The sequence below is a fragment of the Mirounga angustirostris genome, unplaced genomic scaffold (genome assembly GCF_029215605.1).
Source record: "Mirounga angustirostris isolate CCGP_5_RB_7025 unplaced genomic scaffold, mMirAng1.0.hap1 SCAF_3, whole genome shotgun sequence".
In the NCBI taxonomy this organism is placed as follows: domain Eukaryota; kingdom Metazoa; phylum Chordata; class Mammalia; order Carnivora; family Phocidae; genus Mirounga; species Mirounga angustirostris.
In genome coordinates, this window is record NW_026991711.1 from 107,789,432 (window position 1) to 107,813,004 (window position 23,573).

Consider the following 23,573-nt stretch of genomic DNA (forward strand, 5'->3'; position numbering starts at 1 on the left):
AAGGAACAGGATTAAATGTGATTCTTTTAGATATAAGAACAATAGTGAAAAGCAACTAATTTAGATCAATCATTTTCTTTGAATTTAAGATTTTTTTTTTTTTTTTTTTTTTACTGCTAAACTATTTCCTTTGAACACAGATCTGGGTTGCAATTTTTACAATAAACTCACCATTTCTTCCTGTTCTTATGCCCTTATAAGAGAGCATGATTTATATAATTTATCAGAGTGCTAAAGAAAGATGAGAAAACCAAAAATTTCCATGTTGTTACAAAAATGAAGATCATGTAATTCTTCTATAGGTAGATGCCTTGATTGAGAAGAGAATCAAGGATGTTATTGTTCCCTCTGCCCCACTCGGGGGTCAACAGTGTGTTACTTTTTCAGCAAAAAGTACCAAAAAAACAAAAAGAAACAAAACAAAACCCCTACAAATTAACAACAGCAGCTAGCCTTTATGTGAGCATGAGCTTTTATCTGACAAAAAACTGCTTGTTATTTTCAGTGTCATAGCAGTTTGATTAGAATTACTTTTAAAACTCATACTAATCGAAGACATTGTAGGCCAACATGTCAATGTCTCCATCTTTTGGGTACGTACAAATAACATAAGACCTTGAATACATTTCATGAATACATGAATTGACATTCTTCATCCCCTATGAGGAAACAGTGTAAAGTAGAACCTTCTCTATTCCTGTGAGGCCTTCTTCACATTTCCTTTTTCTTCATGTAATGTGCAGTTCTGTTTTGAGAAAGCATTCCATGCCAATCCCAAATCACTTTTCAAGTCCTGAATGTGTTACTATTGCTTAGAGGTTCCTGTAATATAAAAAGAACTCAAGCACAGATAGCAGAACACTCGCTAAAAGAAAGAGTCTAGAGACAGTATAACCTTGAAAACTACTTTTCTTTTCCTTTCTTTTCTTTTTTTTTTTTTTTTTTTGTCTGCAGTTTGGTGGATGATTCTCAAATGTATTCTTTTAGTGCAGTCATGTACTCACTTAACAAATATTAATTAGGTACCTATTATGTGCTAGCAGCTGATGACACCAGATGAAGTGGCCTTAGTGACCCTCATGAAACCCACTGTTTAATGGTAGAGGCAAATGGGTAAATAATTACCTAAAAAAAAAAAAAAGCCAGTAGAAATACTTAAAACTTGCTGGCTGTAAGTCTCCAAGCCATGTAAGTACAGGCTTCAACACTGGAAATTGTCATTTCTACAAACAATTAAGAAATGAACTTTTCTTTTGAGCCAAAATAAAGATATGGGCCATCTGGGTTGTTCTCTTTTTCTGTTTAGGCATAAAACAGTATTTATCATTTATTCTACAGGTCTTGCTCTGGTTTCTATTATTCTTAACGTTTTACATCAGATGCCTTCTTGATTCCCTACTTTGCAATATTGAGTGAAACAATTATTATGTGTATGCCCAGCCAATACTGGAGAAGTATCAAGAAAAATTCTTCACAAAGAAAAATGTATTTGGCATCTATAATACGGTAGCATATTATGTTTATAGCGTGTATTATATTTAGTTCCTTATTTAATTAATTTACACCCTGCCTCATTGCACATCCTCTCATTTTAATAAATATGTACATGTACATATATGATATTACTTTGCTATTTACATGTTTCACAATGTTTTTCCTGATTACAGGGTCATATTTTATTCAGTTTTGGTATCCCAAATATATAATATTTGATGTGTCCCTATAATACATATATATTTTTCCTATGAAATATTTAATACCTAGATTCCTAGAGCCTAGACTCTTAGTACTCATAAGCTGATTTAGAATTATTAAAATATTACACAGAATTTTCCAATTTGTTTCATGACCTCTAACTTGTCTTTTATTTTTTAAAGATTATTTATTTATTTATTTATTTCAGAGAGAGAGAAAGCACGCACAAGCAGGGAGAGCTGCCAGCAGAAGGAGAGGGAGGGGCAGGCTCCCTGCCGAGCAGGGAGCCCGATGTGGGGCTCGATCCCAGGACCCTGGGATCATAACCTGAGCTGAAGACAGCCGCTTGACCGACTGAGCCACCCAGGTGCCCCGACCTCTAACTTATCTTATATATCAATCATATGCAACTTACCCTGGATATTTCACATTGAAAGATGCTGAGACAATTTCCACAGGTACACAGAGAAATAAATCTTTCAAACTTTTCTTTTACCCTTTAACCACAGTTTTATTGGTCAGATCCCTTAAAAAAAATCAGGGTAAGTTCATACATTTGTGTGTGGCTATTTCTGGTTTCCATTCAGCATGGCTTTGGTGGTCTGGACCAGGAGCTCCCTCCTGTAGTGGGACTTGGAATGCCATTTCTGGCCTCTCTTTCTCCTCCATCAGCCACTGAGCTACAATGATAACCCAAGGCATCTTGATTGCTCCTAGTCCTTCTTCCCTGCTTTTAGCAGGGAGGATAAGATCCAAGATTCGTGTTTAGAGGTTAAGGAATGAAGGTAAGCATATGGTAAAAGATGAGGTGAGCAAAACCTAACTAGCTTTAAAAAAAAGGTGTTTGCAGAATTTTTGAGGAAATTCCTAGTGAAAAATAGTGTGACACTTTTCTTCCATTTGTTATTATAATTTGTTTATATGCCTCTCTTAGAGACTTGTAGAGAAAGCTGCTTATAATTTGGGGCGTGTTCTGAGTTATTTGACCATCATGGTGTCTTATATTACATACTAATACCCTGATTCCACCACTATTTCAACTGCAAACCAAATTTATTATTATTATTTTTTTTAAAGATTTTATTTTTTTGACAGAGAGAGAGAGACAGCGAGAGAGGGAACACAAGCAGGGAGAGTGGGGGAGGGAGAAGCCGGCTTCCCCTGCGGAGCAGGGAGCCTGATGCGGGGCTCGATCCCAGGACCCTGGGATCATGACCTGAGCTGAAGGCAGACGCTTAACGACTGAGCCACCCAGGCACCCTGCAAACCAAATTTAAATCTACTTGTTTTTTATATGTGTTATCTTGTCTTGAGATAAAAGCATACTTTAGGATATGGTGTTAAGCTATGCCATACTCTTGCTATCTCAAAATATGTTAAACTATCATTCAAGATCTTCTGTCTATTGTTAAGCATATTCTAAAAGCATATATATATATATATATATACATATACATGTAATCAATCAAAGACCACTTGACAATATGTAGTTGTCGAACACCAAGATTCCAAGTTAAGCTGAATCCTATGGAAAGAAATACTTTTCAGCAAGTTATTTATGATCACAAAAATATAAAGCTAGATTAACAAAACAATGTACATCCTGGTGTCTAAAAAAAAAAAAAGAGAGTGTTTGTGCTTCATTATGGGAAGTTAACCAACTTTTTTGGTATTATACGAGGTGACATACTGTGACTTCTACTGTAGAAAGTGAGTTTTTAGCGTAAAAAAATTATTACATTTCAGTTTTTTTAAAAGGAAGTGATGCCTTACCAAAAAGTCAACAGAAGGAAGAAACTAATTTTTCAAGCTGAAGTAAATTCATACATGCTTCCTATTTTGCATCTGGCTACATTTAAAAGACTTCAAGTCTCCATTGTTCAGAACAGGCTTCATGCCCACTTTTCAAGACACGTTTATGTCTTGAATTCCGCTAATTTACTCCATCATTGTTCACCTTTTCCTTTGGCAATATCACCTGACACGTTTTAACTTCAAGCAGAAAGTGAAAATGCTGTACTTTATTCATATGATATGAATTTTGACACCTAAATGTCTATGTAATATTACCTGGAAACCAATGTTTCAATAAACATTTCCTGAAAATCAGCAGAGCATTTAAAAAGGTGTATCAATTCTTAACTATAAATCCTGACAAAATATCTATCCATGTGACTTAATATTTAAGAAATATTTTTAAGAAGAAGTGAGGGTATGGTGGCAAATAATATTTGAATTATTGCTACATATTTCAAAGATTTCTTGTTTTGTGGATTAAAATGTAAATTTTGTTTTGGGGGTTCAAGATTAGGAAATCAAAAATATTTAATGAGATACTCCAGCTGAGTCTATGTTGAGCTCACAGTTGCAATAAAAAGAAATGGGAAATCTAAGAGACATCTGGAGACAAGAGATGACATGAGTTAGTGACAGATGAAAAACTACAGAAAATCTAAAGTAAGTTTCAATCTTGTCAGGACAAAAACACATACAATAGTTAGGCAAAGAAGTCAGTAAAATAAAGGTAGGAGGATATATTAAATTTCTGTTATGGTGACATTCAAACAAAGATTTTCTAAAGAAAAATGGAAATATAAGTGAAGGAATGAAGACAAGATTTTGGATGCAATGCAGTGATTAATGTAAAAAACATGAAAATATGTTTTGACGGATAAATATATCAAGAGAGGAAATGGCATACAAAGACATACATGAAGAGAGATGTGGAGGAGGTATATGGAGGGGGTGAGAGAGAGCAAGAGAACTCAGAGTTAGAGAAGGTAACAGAGAAAATAAATTCTTGAATGGATAATCAATGGAGAAATATGTCAAAGAGAAGGCAAATGCTGTGAAATCTAGAAAAAAAATCTCTGAATTTGGCTATGGATAAATTTTAACAATTCTGGAAGGAACAGAACTTTTCTATTTTAAGAAATTGAGAAGTAAACAGAGAGAAATAAGACACTGTTTTTTGCGGGGGGAGTTGGGTTTTTGTTTGTTTGTTTGTTCGATTGTTTCAAATGAGAGAGATCTGATCCTATTTGAAAAACAAAGGGAAATGTTTCATTGAAAGAAACTGATTAAAGATGACAGAAGAGTTATTGCATGAGATACCTGAGAAAATTAAGTGGAGATTTAAGTAAGAAAGAAAACTTTCTCTGAGGTTATAATCACTTATTTTAAAACATTCACAGCATAAATTCACACATCTGACTTTTGCATACCACATCACCACTATCACAATTAGCCACTGATTTTATTTAATTGCTTTCCTACTCACTGGAAACTTTGCCATCTTCTCCTTCCACAGCTGACATTCTTATGGACTTCATGACTCATGCTGATGACCTTGTGGACATCTCAGCTCACGTTCACCTCATCCTTTCCAGGGACCTATATCCCTCCTTCGCCTCTGCCTTACAGAAGTAAGGCCACACACTCATCTTAATTACCACATGCGACTGCTCTGTTTCCAATTTTACCAAATCCGAAATCCTCACTTAATTTATAGAGTTGTCTTGGTCATTCATGTGCTTACTCTTTACTCTGACCTTAATCTGCTGTTCTTGGTTTCCATGATTCCATCACTAACTTCTAGGCCTCAGCTCCTGACCGGCAACTCATGGTTATTCCATTACAATCCAACTTTGAATCTGTCACCACCTGCTCCCTTTCTCTCTCTCTCTCTTTTTTTTTTTTTGCTACTGCTAAGGTACTGAATATTACTACTCAAGGTCATAGAAACATACTAATTAGATGCTAGAAATCAATCCCAGCTAGATTCATGTTGCTTTAAGTCCTTGTATTCATATTCTATTCACCACAATAATTTCAGCAAAACTTACCTATCCATTTAAAGCTGCTACCCTAACACCTATGACTTTCGCCTATGAGCTTATGAGTTTCTTCAATTTCACTAATTTTAATTGCTAATATATATTTTATTGCTGCATCCTGTCTCTTCACTCCATCTCCAAAACTAGAAGAGGGAAGAGATATTCCCCTAATTCAATCCTCCCACTTAAATTTACCCCATTTAATCCTTTCAATAACCAAAAAGGACATAGGCATTTGAAATCAAGATATTTCAAAAGATCTCAAAGGTAGGAAACATCCAAGCTGGGGTTTCAAACTGTAGTGGGCACTGTTGGTGTTCCATCTAGACACCCTCAGATCTTATTTTCTATTTCGATATTCGCCAGTGCCCAGCTTCTGTGTCCTTTGTCTCCAACAGTTCCCATAGGCACTTTTCTTGAGAAGACAGGAACTAGCAAGTCTTCTTTCACAAGCAGTGCTGAGAGCTAGAAATCTTGAAAGTGTAGGTCTCCCAAGGGTTGCCCTCATCCAATGAATGTTTGGGTGGGAGTTTGAAAGGCAAACTCCCTTGCTCTCAAGTGAGGTTTACACTCCAGAGGTCCCCAAGTAATCAGTTGAGACCTGGACTTCACTCACAGTTGAACCTCTGTTTGGTCTCTTCTCCTTTCCTACCCTGCTTCTCTCCCATTTCCTGAATTGAATTCTCATTCCAGGATCTGTTTCTAGGATACCTGATGTAAGATGCCAATTTTGTCCATCTGCTTTCTGGTCTGATATTCTTCCTGTCCCACCCTATTGCTTCTTCCTTGTCCAAGTTCCTCCTACACTTCCTGGAATTTGCCTTTCTGCCAGTCTCTTCCCCTCTGCCTGTGAACATGTGGAGTAGCCCCTGACTCCTACACTAAGGATAACTTCCTCCATATCCTACTACCTTGTCAACATTTCTATTGTTCCCTCTTTCCCTTCATTGCCCAAGTTTCTGTCATTGTAGATGAAATACGCTAGTTCTACATTCTAATTATCTTTCATTTATTCATTCTTTATATTTGGCTTCTGTCTTTACCAATTTTCTGAAATTGGTAACAATTAGCAGTATCATCCTGATCATCAACTGCATGTTCTGTTCTTTGCTTTATTTAATCTCTCCTAAGCTCTTTACTGCTGACACACTCTTCTCCCTGGAACTGTCTTCCCTTGAATTCTATAATAGAGTAATTTTCTGAGGACTTGAAATGGCCACTTTTCTTTCTCTTTTGCCTTATTGTTGATTTTCTTTTTCCCCTCTCTTAATCATTTCATCCCCTAACTGTAAACATTTTCCATTTTTATCCTTAGACTTCTTTTTTTCTGTACTCTTTCTTGGGTAATCTCATCTACTACCATGGTTTACTGAAGAGTCTGAACAGTTGGAGTAAACCAAAGTGACTTTTTATTTATCCGACTCCTGATTCCATATACTCTACTCAATATCTTTTCTCCAGAACATACTATCTCAGGAAGAATCCAGGACTTCCAAGACAATTTTAGTTAAAAGAAAAAAATAATAATGTTAAGATTAATTTTTCAGGCATAAAAGACTGGATCTTTCTAAGTCCAAACTGATATCTCATATGTATTTTAAAAATTTTCCCTCTCTCCAGCTTTGATCAGACTCCTTCTGGCCTGAGGACTTGTAGTGAGAAAGTGACTTTTCTCTTCTCTTCTCTTCTCTTCTCTTCTCTTCTCTTCTCTTCTCTTCTCTTCTTCTCTTCTCTTCCTTTCTTTTCACTTACTGTTCTTTTCTATTTATTTTAGTCTCCCCTTTACATATTTGCCTCTAGCTCTCTCCATTACTTGGCTTGAAGGTAAAAAAAGAACCCCCTCCCCCATAAAACTCTGTCTAGGATGGTAATTATTTCTAAGAATTCCCTGATTTAAACAATGCTACAATTTCAATAAACTCTCATTATACTTCTAACCATTGCTTATGTGGCGTCTTTGGGGCCAGAGAGGAGGCTTAGGAGAGAGGGTCTAGGACCATTTTAGATTCCACTTGCCAAAGTGGAGAAGGTGTTCATGGTAATTTCTTTAATATGTGGGGAAAGCTATTGCCTATTTTATAGCTCCAAGTTATCCCAGCTACACCACAGCTCTTCCCTATGTAGCTTTACTCTTGCCAATGGCCTTTGTTTTGCCACTACCAATGCTTTGAATGTTCTATCTCTTCTTCATATAATATATTCCCACTCCATCTCAGCGACCGCTCTCTTTCAAGTCTTCTCCATAAAACCTCGACTGAGCATCACCATTGCTGCTACCACCCTCACTATGACTACCAACTCTGATTATATGCAATCTCTTTTTTTCTTAAAACTCAATATAACTTTATAAAGATCTTATGGAAATTATGCTAACATGAGATTTAGAGATGAGATTTAGGCTTGAGTCATACTGACCTAGTCTTTTTATACCTGAAAATGAATCTCACGTTACAATATGAGACTATTACTTTGACTGAAATTTTGCATGTGTTTAAACTGTAAGTTTAAACAGAAAACTCACTGTGAACAGAAGTGACATATTGTTTTTATACTATCACACTTCACAGTGCCCCCCAGTGTCTTTCATACAGTAAGCAGTACTATTTTGTCAAGATGTACTGAATTGAAAGCTGCAGAGGAGATGGAGATGCCCTGGCATCACCTCGCACACAGTGTGCGCCCTCAATAAATGCTTTTTTTAATAAACTAACAGGAAGTGGAGTATATGCGGGTCTCTTTGCCTGATGTTCTCAATCATCCTAGAGAGAAGTAGGTATGTTTTTATGCTAAGGTGGCTATGGAGATATAGAGATATACTTAAAGAAAGGAAGACCTGGAGCAACAATTTGAGGTCATATGCTAGGTTTCAACAAAAAAACAATGAAAAAGAAAACTACAGATTGGCAAGTAGCAGCAGCGAAGGTCCTGCTAAACTGAACAGCAAGAATCTATAATAGGCCAGGCACAAGACACTCTCGATCATACAAATGAAGAGTTGGGCTTATTGCAAATAAAAGGGGAAGAAATTCTTTACTAGAAACAAACTCATTCCCTATGTATCTCTGGGATTTCGTAACATTCCAATTATATTTGTTCCTACCATTAGAATAATTATCCACAATAGAGCAATTGACCAAATTTTCTCTCTTGAGGCTATTATGATTTATTGCTTGATTATAAATTATAATTTAAAAAGAGATGTTTAAAATACCATCACATTGGAAGAGTACTTTTTTATTTTCAAGTTTATGAGTGTGATGTGGACATATTCAATTGAGTCATGTGTTATATATTCTTGGAATTAAACAGAAGCACACCCTCCCTTCGCAGTCTTAATATGTAATGGCATACACATAGTTGTAGGCAAGGGCTCTCCAGGGGAAGGGGAAGTCAGAACCAACTCAAAATTATTTTATAAGCCCCCTCTCCTGATTTTTTTCCCAGCATTTTCTCATGATAGCTTATCCTCTTTTTTACTTATACTTCTAACCTTTAAATTTTCAGTGCAATTATACTGAAACTGTTAAAACTGTTTTCTTGTATGTTTGCTATTTTTGGTTATTGATTTTTGTAATGTTTACCAATATATGGGTATATGTGTAATATGTAACACACATATGCCTATGCATATACTGTAGCATGATTTTGGAGTTGAGAAAAACCTAACTCTCCCACATATCAACTTGAAAGCAGAGTAATATTTAAAATAGCTGAGTCAGTTTCCTTATCCGTTAAAAGGAGGAAACAGTACTACTCTAGGTTTGTTGCGAGCTTTTAAATAGAGTGAAAGGGTAATGGATTTCCTGGTATATTGGATATAGAGTATATGAGAGAGACACCAAAGATCATACCAAGTGTTTTGACCTAAGCAACTGAAATAACAGAACTGGCATCAACTAATGGAGGACTCATAATTGTAGAGAAATATTCAATTTAGTTTTGAACCTGTTAAGGTTAAGATTTCTGGTGGATCTTCTTTGGTTATCTATTGCTGCTAGCAAACCCCTCCAAATTTAAAGCTTAAAACAACAATAACTTAATTGCTTTTGCATTTGCAATTTGATCAGAGCTCAAGGACCAACTCATCCCTTCACATCCACTGTGGTGCCACCACGGCTGAGGTGACATAACAGCTAGGGACTGGAATCATTTAGATTCACTCAACATATCTAGCAATTGGTGCTAGCTGTCAGCTCAGACCTTAGCTAACTAAGGTTGTTGGCTGGAACACCTACACTGACCCCTTCATGGTGTTACTTGGCTTCCTCACAGCAGAGTGGATGGTTTCTAAGAACATCCCAAGAGAACCATGTAGCAGTTCTATTTTCTCTTAGGATATAGCCTCAGATTTTACATAGTATCACTTCCATAATAGTCATAGGCCTACCCAAATTCAAGCATATGGAAAACATGCTCCATTCTCTGTTTGGAAGACTCAATGTCACATTTTAAGAAGAGCATGTGGAATGGCAGATATTATTGTAATCATCTTGGAAAATAAAATCTGCCACAGATCTGTAGTTGAAAATGTTGAAGAAGTAGTACGTAACATAAGAGTGTAGGTGTAGTCTGGTTATCAACATTTTACAGTCTTTAACATTTAGGTGGGATGAGACTACCAAAGAAGAGAATAACACCAAAGACTGAGCCCTGGGGAACTCCAACATTAAGGTGTCAAAGAGAAAATGAACTGAGAAAGGAGAGTGTGTTGGAATGACTACTGAAATGGAAAAATCAAAAGAATTGGTTCCTTCTTCCTCATAATGTCTCTTTGAAATCTACCTCCTCAAGATCTGCCCTGGTAAGAGAAACTGAGTTCGCTGAGAAACTGAGTTTGTTGTATATACTGTTAGGTCTGGGACCTTATACCAGCCCATGTGATGAAACAAAACTTGTCTAAATATGTCAAAATAATCTCTTCCCTTTGGCTATTGACTGATCTAAGGATGGGCATGTAACCCATTTCTGGTTAAGGGATAACAAAAGAATTAACATAAAGATGTTTTTCTTCCCAAATACAATCTAGCAAGGAAAAGCTGTTTTTATCCTCTCCCTCTTCTCCTTAAGTGTAAACATACTCCCTGATGATATATCAAGTATGTTGTAACAATGGGACCAAAACATCAAGTCTAAGACAGAATATAACTTAGTAAAGATAACAGTTGAAAAAATAGAAAAAAAACTCCTATAGACTTACACTCTAAATTTTTGCACCAAAGAGCATTCTTAAACAATGCAGGTTTTTAAATTTTACATTGTAATCTTAGCTTGAAGTGTGACAAATTGTAGGTGTTATTTCTCTCTCCTATATTAACCTTCTTTGTTTCCTTTTTCACTGTACTAATACAATGACTTAATTTTATAACACTTGTCAAGAAACTGAAGCAAATGATGATATTGGAAAAACTACATACAAGCTATAACAAATAAGAAAGTTTGTAGACTTTCACAATAGCCAATTTGATGTTTTACATAGACTGACTTCATTCTAAATCAGCACCGTGTATCTAATACACCATGGTCTACTTTTCCACCCCTCCAAAAGGAAGAGGAGTTCTATTAACATAAAAATACCCACCTTTTAAAAACAAACAAAAAACTCTGAAGTCAAATCATACTAGTAATGAAAGAAACACAGTGGTGGCAAATTATATGAAGTTTTATAATAGGACTTCTATATTATTGCTTAAGAGAAAAGCAGTTATCAGTCAGCATCTTATTCTTTACCAGCCACTGTACTAAGCCCTGGGGATAGAGAAATAAACCAAACACACATGACTATTCTCCTCATAGCACAGTGAAGAATGGAGACATCAGCAGTCCAGTGAAAAAATAGAGCTCCTAAGCAAATAAATATAAGTAAATAAGCAAATATTGGTGCATGGAATTTATAAAAAATGAGAGTAATGAAAGTACTAGGTACTTTGGTGTCATAGAATAGAACAATCTAATCTGTTTACAAAGGCAGAGAAGGATAAATAAAATTTAGCAAAGTGAAAGTAGGAAGGAAAACACTGCCGATAAAGGAAAGAGGTTGTTCAAAGGGTAGGAATAGAAAAGAATAGGAAATATCTGAAAATATTTTTAAAACTACATAGTCCAACAGAGATTGACTGAGATACCAAAGAGGCAGTAGCAGGAGTCTGAGGCTGAATATTTACATAAGGCCTGATTAAGAAGGATCACAACAAAGGTGCCTGGGTGGCTCAGATGGTTGAGCATCTGACTCTTGATTCTGGCTCAGTTCGTGATCTCAGGGTCGTGATCTCAGGGCTATGAGATCGTGCCCCGCCTCTACCCCTGCATCGGAGCCACGCTTGGGGCTCCTCGCTCAGCACAGAGTCTGCTTGTCCCTCTCCTCTGCTCTTCCCCCACCCACTCACGCTACCTCTGAAATCAATCAATCAATCAATCAATCAATAAAATCTTAAAAAAAAAAAGAAGGATCACAACAGAAATTTTGGGCTTTACACAAAAGTCAATGGGGATCCCTCAAAAGGATTTAAGCAAGATTTATATTAAAAGAAAAAATATTCACTCTAAGCTTTAATGATGTTAGGAGATGAATTGGGAAATTATTGCAATGTTGTATGTGTAAGATAAGAACAGATTTAATTAGAGTGGGAGTTGCAAAGATGGAGAGTAGTAGATTGATAATATTTAGAAAGGAAATATTAACAGAAATTGATGGCAGATTGAATTCATTTCAATTTTAGATATGCACAGTTTGAGTGCCTATAAAACATCTAAATGGAAAAACAGAGATGTCAAAAAGGCAGGTAGACATATTTATCTGGAACTCGAGGGAAAGAAATACAAAGCTTGGGATGAACATGTTATTTTGGCAATCATAGACTTATAAATGGAAACTGAAGCTTTAGAAATATTGAAGAATGAGGATGAATATCAGTCATTCAGCAAATAAGTGAGTACCCATTTTGTAAACTGTTGTAGGGTAGAACTTCCAATTGAGAATCTAGACACATGTTGGTATACTTACTTGGATTTACACATACATTAAAGAACTGTGTAATAAATATGACCCCATCAAATATATTCTGAAATATACATCACAGAGTGAAAATAAACTTTTTTTTTTTTTTTGCTTAGGTAAAATGTTGAGCTTCGTTTCAAACAGTATAACTAAAAATAAATATTAATATGGACATCTGGATTTTTTTTAAATGAAACTTAAGAAAACTCACTTAAAACTCAAGATATATGTAAAGCTTAAAATTACCCTTTCTCTGGGTGCACAGCTATAGATCTTGGTTGGTCCAGGCCTTGGGAAATAATTACATAACGGAAAGAGCCATTGAGTCTTGCAACTTCAATTAAGTTGAAACCATGATCTGTCCAATATATGTTACCTAGGAGAAATACAGATGTGTTTATAATATGGTTGTGAGAAAGAAAATTATTTATTAGTTATGGCTAAAATTAACTTTCTGAGCAGTCACATAAGTATCAAAAAATCATTTACTTCCTATATATTATTTAATGTGTACATTTCCTAAGTGGAAAGCTGTAAATAAACTAATATGCAGATACTTCCCAAGCTCACACATCTGCAGTTTAAACCATATAATGATACATTTGTATGCTAAAAATAAGTTGAAACTTCTCTCACCTGAAGAAGGGATCTATTTTAACTTTCTACTGACTCCAGGCAAAAGAGAACTTCTAACACTTTTGTTTACCTGCCTCACAGTTCCCAGGAGATTTGGGCCAAGTTAATACTACATAATCTACTTCTGCATAAAAACACTTGTCTAAAGACTCTAAAGCATTAGAAAGGATGAAGCCAAGAGCAAAAGAGACTATTTATCCCTGTGGCTAGAAGTACAAAAAAACAAAACAAAACAAAACAAAAAACTGTTATGAGTTAGAAACAGAATTTTTATGAAGGAGATTGAGATGCTAACAAAATAGGTATGCAACAAATGCAACAAGAACAGAAAAAGCCATGGATTATACCAGCAATCCAGTCAATAGCTATGCCCTCCACTCTTCCCAAGCCATTGGTAATGATATCTTCTTTCCAAGTCTGATCTCTTTTAGCTCGGCTAATTTTATTGAAGCCCATGTCTGTCCAGTAGATGGTATCATTTTCTATGGATAAGACAGAAAGAAAAAACAAAAAACAAAAAAAACATACACATACACTATAAAAGGTATCAATATATGTATTGGGATCACATTGCATTAGTACTTTGGGGATTATCATCCTGGGTATACTAGGGTATAAATATTCTTCAGGACAATTTACTAACACAAATAGCAAGAAAGATATGAAAACAACATGAAAGAACCTAGTCAAATGGTTTTTCCTAAAAGTACTTTTGAAATATGTGTGGAAATGACCTATCACATCCTTGATTATTTCTTCTTCATTTTTCTACTCATTTAACTCAATAAATACTTATCTCACGTTATTTTGCAATCCTGATGTCAAACCATGCTATTTTGGACCACGGGTTTTCTCTTCACACCTATACCTGTGTCTGAGTTCTCTAAATATGAAAAGAATACTACCGGAGGTAATCACCAGAGTCTCAAAGTAGAGAGAGAATGGAAAGAAACATAAGGGCATTTCCACTGTATCAGGAGTGTTTTAAGCATAAGGTCATTCAAAATGTGTAACGTCTTAAAAATGCCCTAGCATTCAATTATTCCTTCTGAGATACTAGTTTCCCAAATGTCAACTACAAACCCCTTACATTATTTTTCAAACTCTGATTGTACAAATGCGCTTAAGAATACTTGAAAAATGGCTCTATGCTATTGCAGAGTCTTTAAATAACAGTGCTTTTTGAATATTTGAATGAAAAATGTGTCCAAAGATTATAAATGAAATATATTATATGTGCATGCATATGCATAAAGGGTAGCAATTATAGACCAATGATTTTAAATATAGCCACCAGAAAGACACTGGGGACAAATCATTAAATAATAATTTGCCACCAACTAAGTAAGTTTTTGTGTTGTGACCTACGTGGCCATTTGAAGAACAAATCCTTTAAGACCAATATAATTTCCCTCTGGCACAGTGACAGACTATGGAAATAAAGAAAAAGCAATTAGTATAATAAAGCCATTTATCAGTAAGTTTTGAGAATCCATTTCAAGTAAAATATAGTCTAAATTCCTTTGCCTAATTGGAAAAAGAGTCCAAAACCCCCTTGTTCTCAAGAATGGTAAGTCAAATACGTAATTGTTTGAAGCAGAGCAGATACCATTTTCAAATATCTATCTGGAAAGCAAGAATTTGTTTGATTTTTCCAATTTTGTTAAAGTATTAGTTAACATTTGAAAGAGTGAATCAATGAACAATAAACATTATTTTTGCATCAATACTAAGCATTAAGTCAAATCCAAACCTTTTCTGCAAATGTTAGACCCATATATCTAACTGCCTACTTTGTATCTCCACTTGTATGTAGAGAAGGCAATCTTGGAATACAAAAGACAAATTCTGGATTTCTATGTGAAACACTCTTCTCTTGCAGTCTTCCACATAGCAACTCCACATGCCATGATGGTCTGATGGATGGTATCTCCATCCTGTGTTTCTTGGACTAAAAACCTCATATTATCCTTGATTACTTTTTCTCAAACTTCACAGCTAATCCATCACCCAAATACTCTAGTGTTCAATCTATTACCAAGTATTTTTCGTTCTTTTTATTGTTCTTTCAAATCATATCCATGATCCAACTACCTCTTACACTCTCTACTACTTACAATGCAATCCAAACTACTATTAACTCTTGTCTGAAGCACAGTTGACTCTTGAACAACCCGAATTTGAACTGTGTGGGCCCATTATACGTGGATTTTTTTCAATAAATATATTGAACAATATTGATATAGTCACTGACAGACAATTTATCTTGTAGGCAGATGACATAAACTTACAGCATCAATAAACTCAATAAAGTACTATAAATGTATTTCTCTTATGATTTTCTTAGTAACATTTTCTTTTTCTAGCTTGCTTTATTCTAAGAATACAGTATAATATAGTACATAGAACATACATACAAAATATGTGTTAAGGAAGTGTTTATGTTATTGTTAAGGCTTCTAGTCAACAGTAGGCTATTAGTAGTTAAGTTTTGGGGGAGTCAAAAGGTATATACAGATTTTTGAGTGCACAAGGGTCAGTGCCTCTAATCCCCATGTTGTCCAAGGTCAACTACATTGCAAATAGCTTTCTAACTTATTGCCCAGCTTCAATTTGTCTCAGTACTCCCCAGTTCTTTCTCTACTTAGGGGCCACTGTTACCCTTTTAAAAAGTAAACAGGATCATTTCTCTCCTCTCCAGTCAGAGTCTCTAATCATTTGTCATCTCATCCAAGGTAAAATTAAAGTTCCTTCCCATGACCTTCAAGATCTACCCTTCAACGCTCTCTCACCTGGCGTCCTTCCACTCCCCCCCTCACTCATCACCTCTGGTAACAGTCCTTTCTCTCTTCCTCACACAAACCAAATACCATCAGTCTAAGGTTCTTTACATTACTCTTTCTGTTTGGAAGCTCTTTCCTCAGATATCTGCACACCTGTCTTAGCCCAAATATCCCCTCCTTCTTACTGAAACTTCCCCTGACTACTCTGTAAAAAATTATTTCCTTGACATGCTCTACCTCCCTTACCAAACCTGTTTTTTCCATAGCATTTATTACTGTCAAACCCATTATATATGTACTGGGTTGTTTCTTCAGTGTCTGTCTTATCTCACAGAAATGTAATCTCTGTGAGGGTTGGGGCTTTATTTTTTTATTTATATATATATATTTTTTATTTATATAGCCATTCCCATATGCTAACATGATTTAACAGAGAATAGTAGAGATATCAGAAGAGTAAGATAAACTGAGACATTCTAAAAATGAACTTTTAAAAAATGTTGTTCACTGCTTTATCCCTGGCACCTAGAATAATAATATCTGACACACAGTGAGCTCAAAGTAAACATTTGGTGAATAACGTGAATGCGATGTGCTATACAAAGACTGGCTGGAAGGGGATACAGGGAAGACACAGCTTTTACCATGAGAAGCTTTATAAGCTCAATAAGGAGGAGAAGGTATGAGCGGGAAACAAAAGGACTAACAATTCACAAGAGTGTAGTATGAATAATGAAGTGGGGGAAATCGGAGGGGGAGACGAACCATGAGAGACGATGGACTCTGAAAAACAAACTGAGGGTTCTAGAGGGGAGGGGGGTGGGAGGATGGGGTAGCCTGGTGGTGGGTATTGAGGAGGGCACATTCTGCATGGAGCACTGGGTATTATGCACAAACAATGAATCATGGAACACTACATCTAAAACTAATGATGTAATGTATGGGGATTAACATAAGAATAAAAAAATAAAAATAAAAAAATAAAAAAAAAGTGTAGCATGAACAGCATGTCAGTAGTACAGGCAAGGAATTTTGCAAGAGTTCAAAGAAAACATTCACAACAATCTTCACAAGTCTTACAAAAACTACCCTATTTTGTATGGGAATCTTACTTTTGAATTACCCTCTAGTAGCTCTGCCAGGCTGCAAATTCCTATGCCATGTAACTAGGAAACGTTCTTTCTCACATATACCATTACATCTCGCATATACGTTTATTAATATTGAGCTGAAATTGGGGCTTTACATTTCTTCTTAGAAACAGACCATGAGAAGGGCGCCTGCGTAGCTCAGCTGGTTAGTGTGTGACTCTTGATTTCGGCTCAGGTCATGATCTCAGTGTCCTGGGATCAAGCACCACTTTGTGCTCTGCGCTCAGCTTGGCCTCTGCTTGGAATTCTTTCTCCCTCTCCCTTTGCCCCTCCCCCCACTCGTGCTCATTCTCTCTAAATAAATAAGTAAGTAAAATCTTTTTTTTTTTTTTTAAGATTTTATTTATTTATTTGGGACAGAGAGCATGAGAGGGAGGAGGGTCAGAGGGAGAAGCAGACTCCCTGCCGAGCAGGGAGCCCGATGTGGGACTTGATCCCGGGACTCCAGGATCATGACCTGAGCCGAAGGGAGTCACTTAACCAACTGAGCCACCCAGGCGCCCGTAAATAAAATCTTAACAATGAAAAAAAAGAAAGAAAGAAACAGACTGTGAGATAATTCATGGGTAGGAATTGCAACTGGCCCAACTTTTACCAACGTAGTCACATGTGCAGTAGACACATCATGAATATTCATTTTGTGGATAATAGATTAATTTGTAATGCTGAGGCTATCTCTAAATGGTCAAGTCGACTAGATCAAAGCACTGATGAACTGAGAAGTTTCCTGGTATTATTTCTATTAGGCATATTTTGGAGATTAGTGAGCAAATCAATCATGTGGTGATACAGTAAGGAGGACGAAAACAACAGAAGAATTAAATCAGTCACTCATAGCCAAATCCCTTTCTTATCAATTCTTTCACATACATATTGCATACCTATACACTTTAAATTGAGTAAGTTCACAGATATATAAGAATATGTTTTCTTAAAAAGAAAATATATCTTCTAATATCTGGGAATATCTGCAAAATAAACAAATGATGTCAAGAATGTCTTAATTAGGAATAAAATCAGGCTGAAAGATGATAAAAATTTTACAACAAACTATAAAGATACAAAATGGAAATACATACAAATATAGAAAGGGAAGAAAAGACTATCATAACCATGTCCTGATACTTATTCAAAAATATGATATTTTTTTAACTTTAATTATCCTTATTCAACACATATGTATAGAATATTTAGTGTGTGCTAAACATTATTATAGGCTTAGGAGTTTGGTGGTGAACATGATAGACAGTCCTTGTAATCATGGAGTTCACTTCTGGAATTGAATTAAAAATAAACTGTCTTAAAACATATAGTAATTGGTAATGTATAAAATAATCAGAGGACTGGAAAATAGAATTTGTAATTTAAGGTAATAACTATTATAATTAGCTCCCCACAGATATAATAAGACACATAGGATACTTGGTAACTATTTTCAAGGATTACATATAGAGAGATTGGAGGCCAGCTATTGTGCGTTGTAACTACAGTCAGAATTAAAAGAAAAATCACATATGGTCATAATAATATTAGTCTGTAAAACAAGGGAGAGGCCTACTGACACTGAGAAAAGTTAAACTTTTTGAATTAAGCTGAAGAGCTGACCATCTACAGAAATAGATTACGCACAGTCTTGTCTGAAAATAAGAAATAAGAAATACAAATCTCTTAAAGTCCTTTCACCCCTATTTTTTATTATTTTAATAATAATATATAATAGTATATATTATTATATATAATTTTTAAAATTTTATTATGGAATAATTCTTATTATTATAAAATAAAATTTTATTGTATATTATATATTATATAATTTTATTATTATTATCTATTTTTATGATTAATTAACACTTAATTGATCTATGAATGCACTTGTCTCCATGTTAGCTTGGGTTGTTGTATACTTCTTAGAAAATTCAAAGTCCTGTTTCCCCACCTAAATTGACATACTATTTCAGAAAACACCATACCAAAAAAAAAAAAAAAAAGATAAAATATAAGGTAGAAGGTTACCATACTTCCCTCTCCTAATGAAATAATCACCAGCACACCAGGAAGATAGCAGACTACAGTGCAAGGGGTCTAGGGCTGGGATCTTAGCATTTATCACTGTCCCACCGTTTCCCATGAGACTTTTACAAAGTTACTTTGTCTCACTTGGCCTCAGTTTCCTCACATATGAATATGAATATACAAATATAAATAGAAAGACAGAGATAGATATAAGTAAAAAAAGGTAAAATTTAGATAACCTTTAGGGTTTCTTTCAACTCTTGATGTTCTAATGTTAAGATTTAATTTTTCAGTTGCACTTAAAAGGAATACAGTATTTTCAAAGTTCTGCCCAATTTGAACTGTTACATAGATTTTCCTTTTTCTCTGTAATTTTTTTCTCATTTTAACTAGCTTTGTTGTCTGGCGCTAAAAAGAATAAAGCATATGATTTTTCCCAGAACATGCTACTAATGGTTATTAAACCACATTTATTTTTTTAACTCAGACCTTTTCACTTATCCTACTAAATGCTACCTTGTTACATTTGATCAGTGATCTTGTCAATTAACATTTAAAAAAAAAATAATGTTATCCAATGACTCCTTTTTGTGATATCCACAATTTGGTAGGTAGGTTTTCTGTATCTTTATTCAAGGCAATAATAAATATGTTGAACAGAATCAAAAATATACTTTGGGCATACCATTTTCTGCAGCAATGGCAACTCCATCATCCTTTCATATCTGGCTGATAGAACCAGGAAGAACTCCTACCTAACAGATGAAGAGGCAAGAAATTCTCAACATTCTCCCCTTTCCAGGAACCCCTCTGTGCTGATCTACTTTGGTTGATAGTGCTTCCCTTGGGAGATAAGGAGCAAGGGACTGGCTTCAACGAAGGAATGGTTTTAGAATATATTATTATTAAAAGTAAAGGGGAGCTTATTATTTTAGCTTCCTCCTCAATTACTAGGGTTTTTTTTTTTTTTTTTCCTGCACCAGTGTTGAATACGTCTGAAAGGTAAAAATTACAGTGAAGTTGGGGCGCCTGGGTGGCCCAGTTGTTAAGCGTCTGCCTTCGGCTCAGGTCATGATCCCAGGGTACTGGGATCCAGCCCCGCATCGGGCTCCCTGCTCTGCGGGAAGCCTGCTTCTCCCTCTCCCATTCCCCCTGCTTGTGTTCCCTCTTTGGCTGTGTCTCTCTCTGTCAAATAAATAAATAAAATCTTAAAAAAAAAAAAAATTACAGTGAAGCCAAGAAAAATACTGGCTTTTTGGATGGGTCTTTTACAAATATTATAATATTTTTGTAAAAGATCTATATCTTAGCTCTTTGATCACGTATCACCAAGCTTTAGTCTTTTGTTTTGTCTAGAATTCTAAAAGGTAACGTAAATATAACAGATACAATCTCAACTTTGGTAAAAGTAAGGACATCCAACCTTAATTCTGAGAACACCAAAAGACTATAAACGTTTCTGGCTCCTATTATAATTGTTATTATTTTACAAATAAGAGCCAGTGCTATAAGGATCAGGAAAAAAATGTGAAGATGGAAAGAGTTTGTGAGCTATTAACTATCAGAATAAAAGGAACTATAAAGAAAATGGGAGACAGAAGTAAAGGAAGGGAGGAAGGAAAGGAATCACACTTCTCCGTTATCATTGGCATAGCCATTCCCATATGCTAACATGATTTAACAGAGAATAGTAGAGATATCAGAAGAGTAAGATAAACTGAGACATTCTAAAAACGAACTTTTTAAAAATGTTGTAATTGGTGCTTGAGGGACAAGTTTCTTCTATCATCTTTTATCAGTATATTGCTGATAAATTAAAACCATTTTATAGCACTATGTATAAATGTCGCTATATTTTGGATCTAGCACCTAGTGTGAGAAAGACTGCTGGATGGCAAAAAATGTATTGTCATGGTTAGTGAAGCTACAAAAATTAGAAGTTACCCCACAATTTATATTTAAAAATCTTACCATAAGCTTCCTTTTGCCTTAATTAAAGCAAAAATGAAAACCTCTAGCATAAACAAATCCTTCTGAAAGGATCTGAGTTTGGTCATTAGATCCGGTAACGTGGAAGGATTCTAGTACCTAGTTCCTAAGGTAATAATTTGGTGAATGACACCATGGAAGCTCAGAATCTGGTTGACCTCTAGGAGGCTTACTTTTCCCAGGTTCATAAATTAATAAGATTATAGAAATTTTATAGAAAACAAGAATCTTTAGTAATACGTTCTGCTAGTACCTTCTTAGACATTACACAGAAGTTGTTAAGAAAGTCAAGTTAGATCCACAACACAAAGAATTACTTAAGGACAGTTCCAAATTGTGAGTACTAAAATTTGCAAATTTGTTTAGCTTAATTTATTTGCCGATTTTTTTTTTCCAACTTGTTGGACCATTTATACTCTATCCCACACTTTATTTTTTTTTTAAAGATTTTATTTATTTATTATTTGAGACAGAGAGAATGAGAGAGACAGAGAGCACATGAGAGGGGGGAGGGTCAGAGGGAGAAGCAGGCTCCCCACCGAGCAGGGAGCCCGATGCGGGACTCGATCCCGGGACTCCAGGATCATGACCTGAGCCGAAGGCAGTCGCTTAACCAACTGAGCCACCCAGGCGCCCCATACTCTATCCCACACTTTAAAAATAAAGATATTTATGCTCACTCCCAAAAGCACATGCTAACTTAGGGGAAAGTATATGTAAAGTATGCCTTGGTTTCTTGATAAACTTCAGGCTTGGTCTAGAGAATGTTTTATCTATGACTATTCAACTATTGCCAATTAGTGTACTCTTTATTACCTTATAGGGAAAGCTGTTAGGATTTCATTGCTGTTCTGCTTTCAGCTTTTGTTGTTATATACAAATAAGGATTGGCTGTAAGGAGTCAGTATTAAACTCATGGCACCGATGTTTATACAGAACCTGCACTTTGTTAAGATCAGAAAGAACAGTATCCCTCACCCTGCCACCTCTCCAACCACCAACTTTTACTTGGACTCTAATTATTTACCATCACTTTCAGATGTGCTGGTTGCACACACCTTTCCCCTTTGAGGTCAAAAATATAAGGCTTCTCTGTGGTTTTTATTGTCATTTGTCAGCAGTGACCTTAACAGGTAGGCCCAGAAATTTAACTGTTTCTCCATTTACAAAGACTGCCTTAAGGCATGCAATTCATTAATTCGTCTAGGTTAGTTGAGATAATGATTTCCAAACTGATTTCATTCTAAAACTTTGACACATAGGTCGGTTACCTCCAATCCAAACCCTATTTTTTGTTCTTTTGGAAATCACCTTGTAATTTTTGGAAAGAAGAGACTTTCTCACATCACTTCTGCATTTCCAGTCATCATACATCTAAATGCTCTATTTTGTTCTGGTCTGTGTCTCGTTTCAACCCAGATACGGGATTCATTTCAGCCCTTTTCCCTGATCCACTTCCTATAAACCCACCCACACATGAAATACAAATAGTACAACAGAATTTATGGAAGCATGGGATTGGGGATAAGGTATAACAACATAAAAACTTCAAACTGAAACTTAGATACCGTATTCTAAAAAGTGCTCTGGTCATACCCACCAGAGGTGATTTTTCAATGGTACCCCGGGCCTTACACCTTATTGCCCACCCCTTTCCTCCTAGCTCATCTCAATTTATCATTCCCTCCCCTTTCAGATTACCCAGTCTCCAAAAAGAAACCCTCTATAACTATCGTCCCCAACCTCAGCAACCGGTTTGCCTTCACACGGTTCAAAACACAATAGTCCTCAAATGGCTGTCCATTAGAGTTGCCTAGAGAAGTTTAAAAAAAAAAAAGACAGTGAAGATAAGGGTTCACCTCAGTGATTTTTAAATTGCTTAGTCTGGGGCAGTGTGCTGGTTGAGAATGATTAGCTAACTCATCAAAAGTACAGATAAGAAGAAAAACACTTGTTATTTAACAGGATCCAAGATCTTGTGAAGGAGATCGCTCTTGTAAAATGCTACCCCACCCCTGTTACAAACTCAGTGCTATTACTGGCTCACTACTAAAAGGATTTTCAAAGACAAAAGAGGGAGAGAAGGGCTTGACACCATCTCCAGAATACCACGTTTGGGATTTTTTTTTTTTTCTCCAGTTGGAGGAGGTCTTTAACTTGAAAAAAAAATATATGTATTTTTAAATTTGTTGATTCTGATGAGACAGGGAAACTGAAGGGACCCCATGGATCCCATAAAAAAAAGTTGTTTCTTTTTTCCTGTGTCCAGCTTCTATTCTTGCTAGGGCCTGCACCCCCACCCCACTCTACACATGCCTTGTAATGCAAATAGCTTACGCCTTCCCTGTAAGGGACAGAGATAATGCTATCTTTGTAGTCTTCCAGCACAATAGATAACAACTAAGGAGCGACCATAAAATAAAAAAAAAAAAAAAAAGAGAGAGAGAGAGAGAACTCCAAGACCACTGACTCTAAA

At 35.6% G+C, this 23,573-nt stretch overlaps 1 protein-coding gene across 1 annotated transcript in view; it reads right to left on the reverse strand.

Annotated features, from left to right (window-relative positions):
* The window catches only part of LRP1B (LDL receptor related protein 1B), a 1,839,752-nt gene that overhangs the window by 453,794 nt on the left and 1,362,385 nt on the right, over positions 1–23,573 (reverse strand). The window contains exons 36-37 of the mRNA XM_045868938.3: positions 13,509–13,643; positions 12,772–12,901 (exon numbers count right to left, since the gene is read on the reverse strand). Of these exons, the coding sequence (XP_045724894.2) occupies positions 12,772–12,901; positions 13,509–13,643 (265 nt within the window). The remainder of the gene's footprint in view (positions 1–12,771; positions 12,902–13,508; positions 13,644–23,573) is intronic.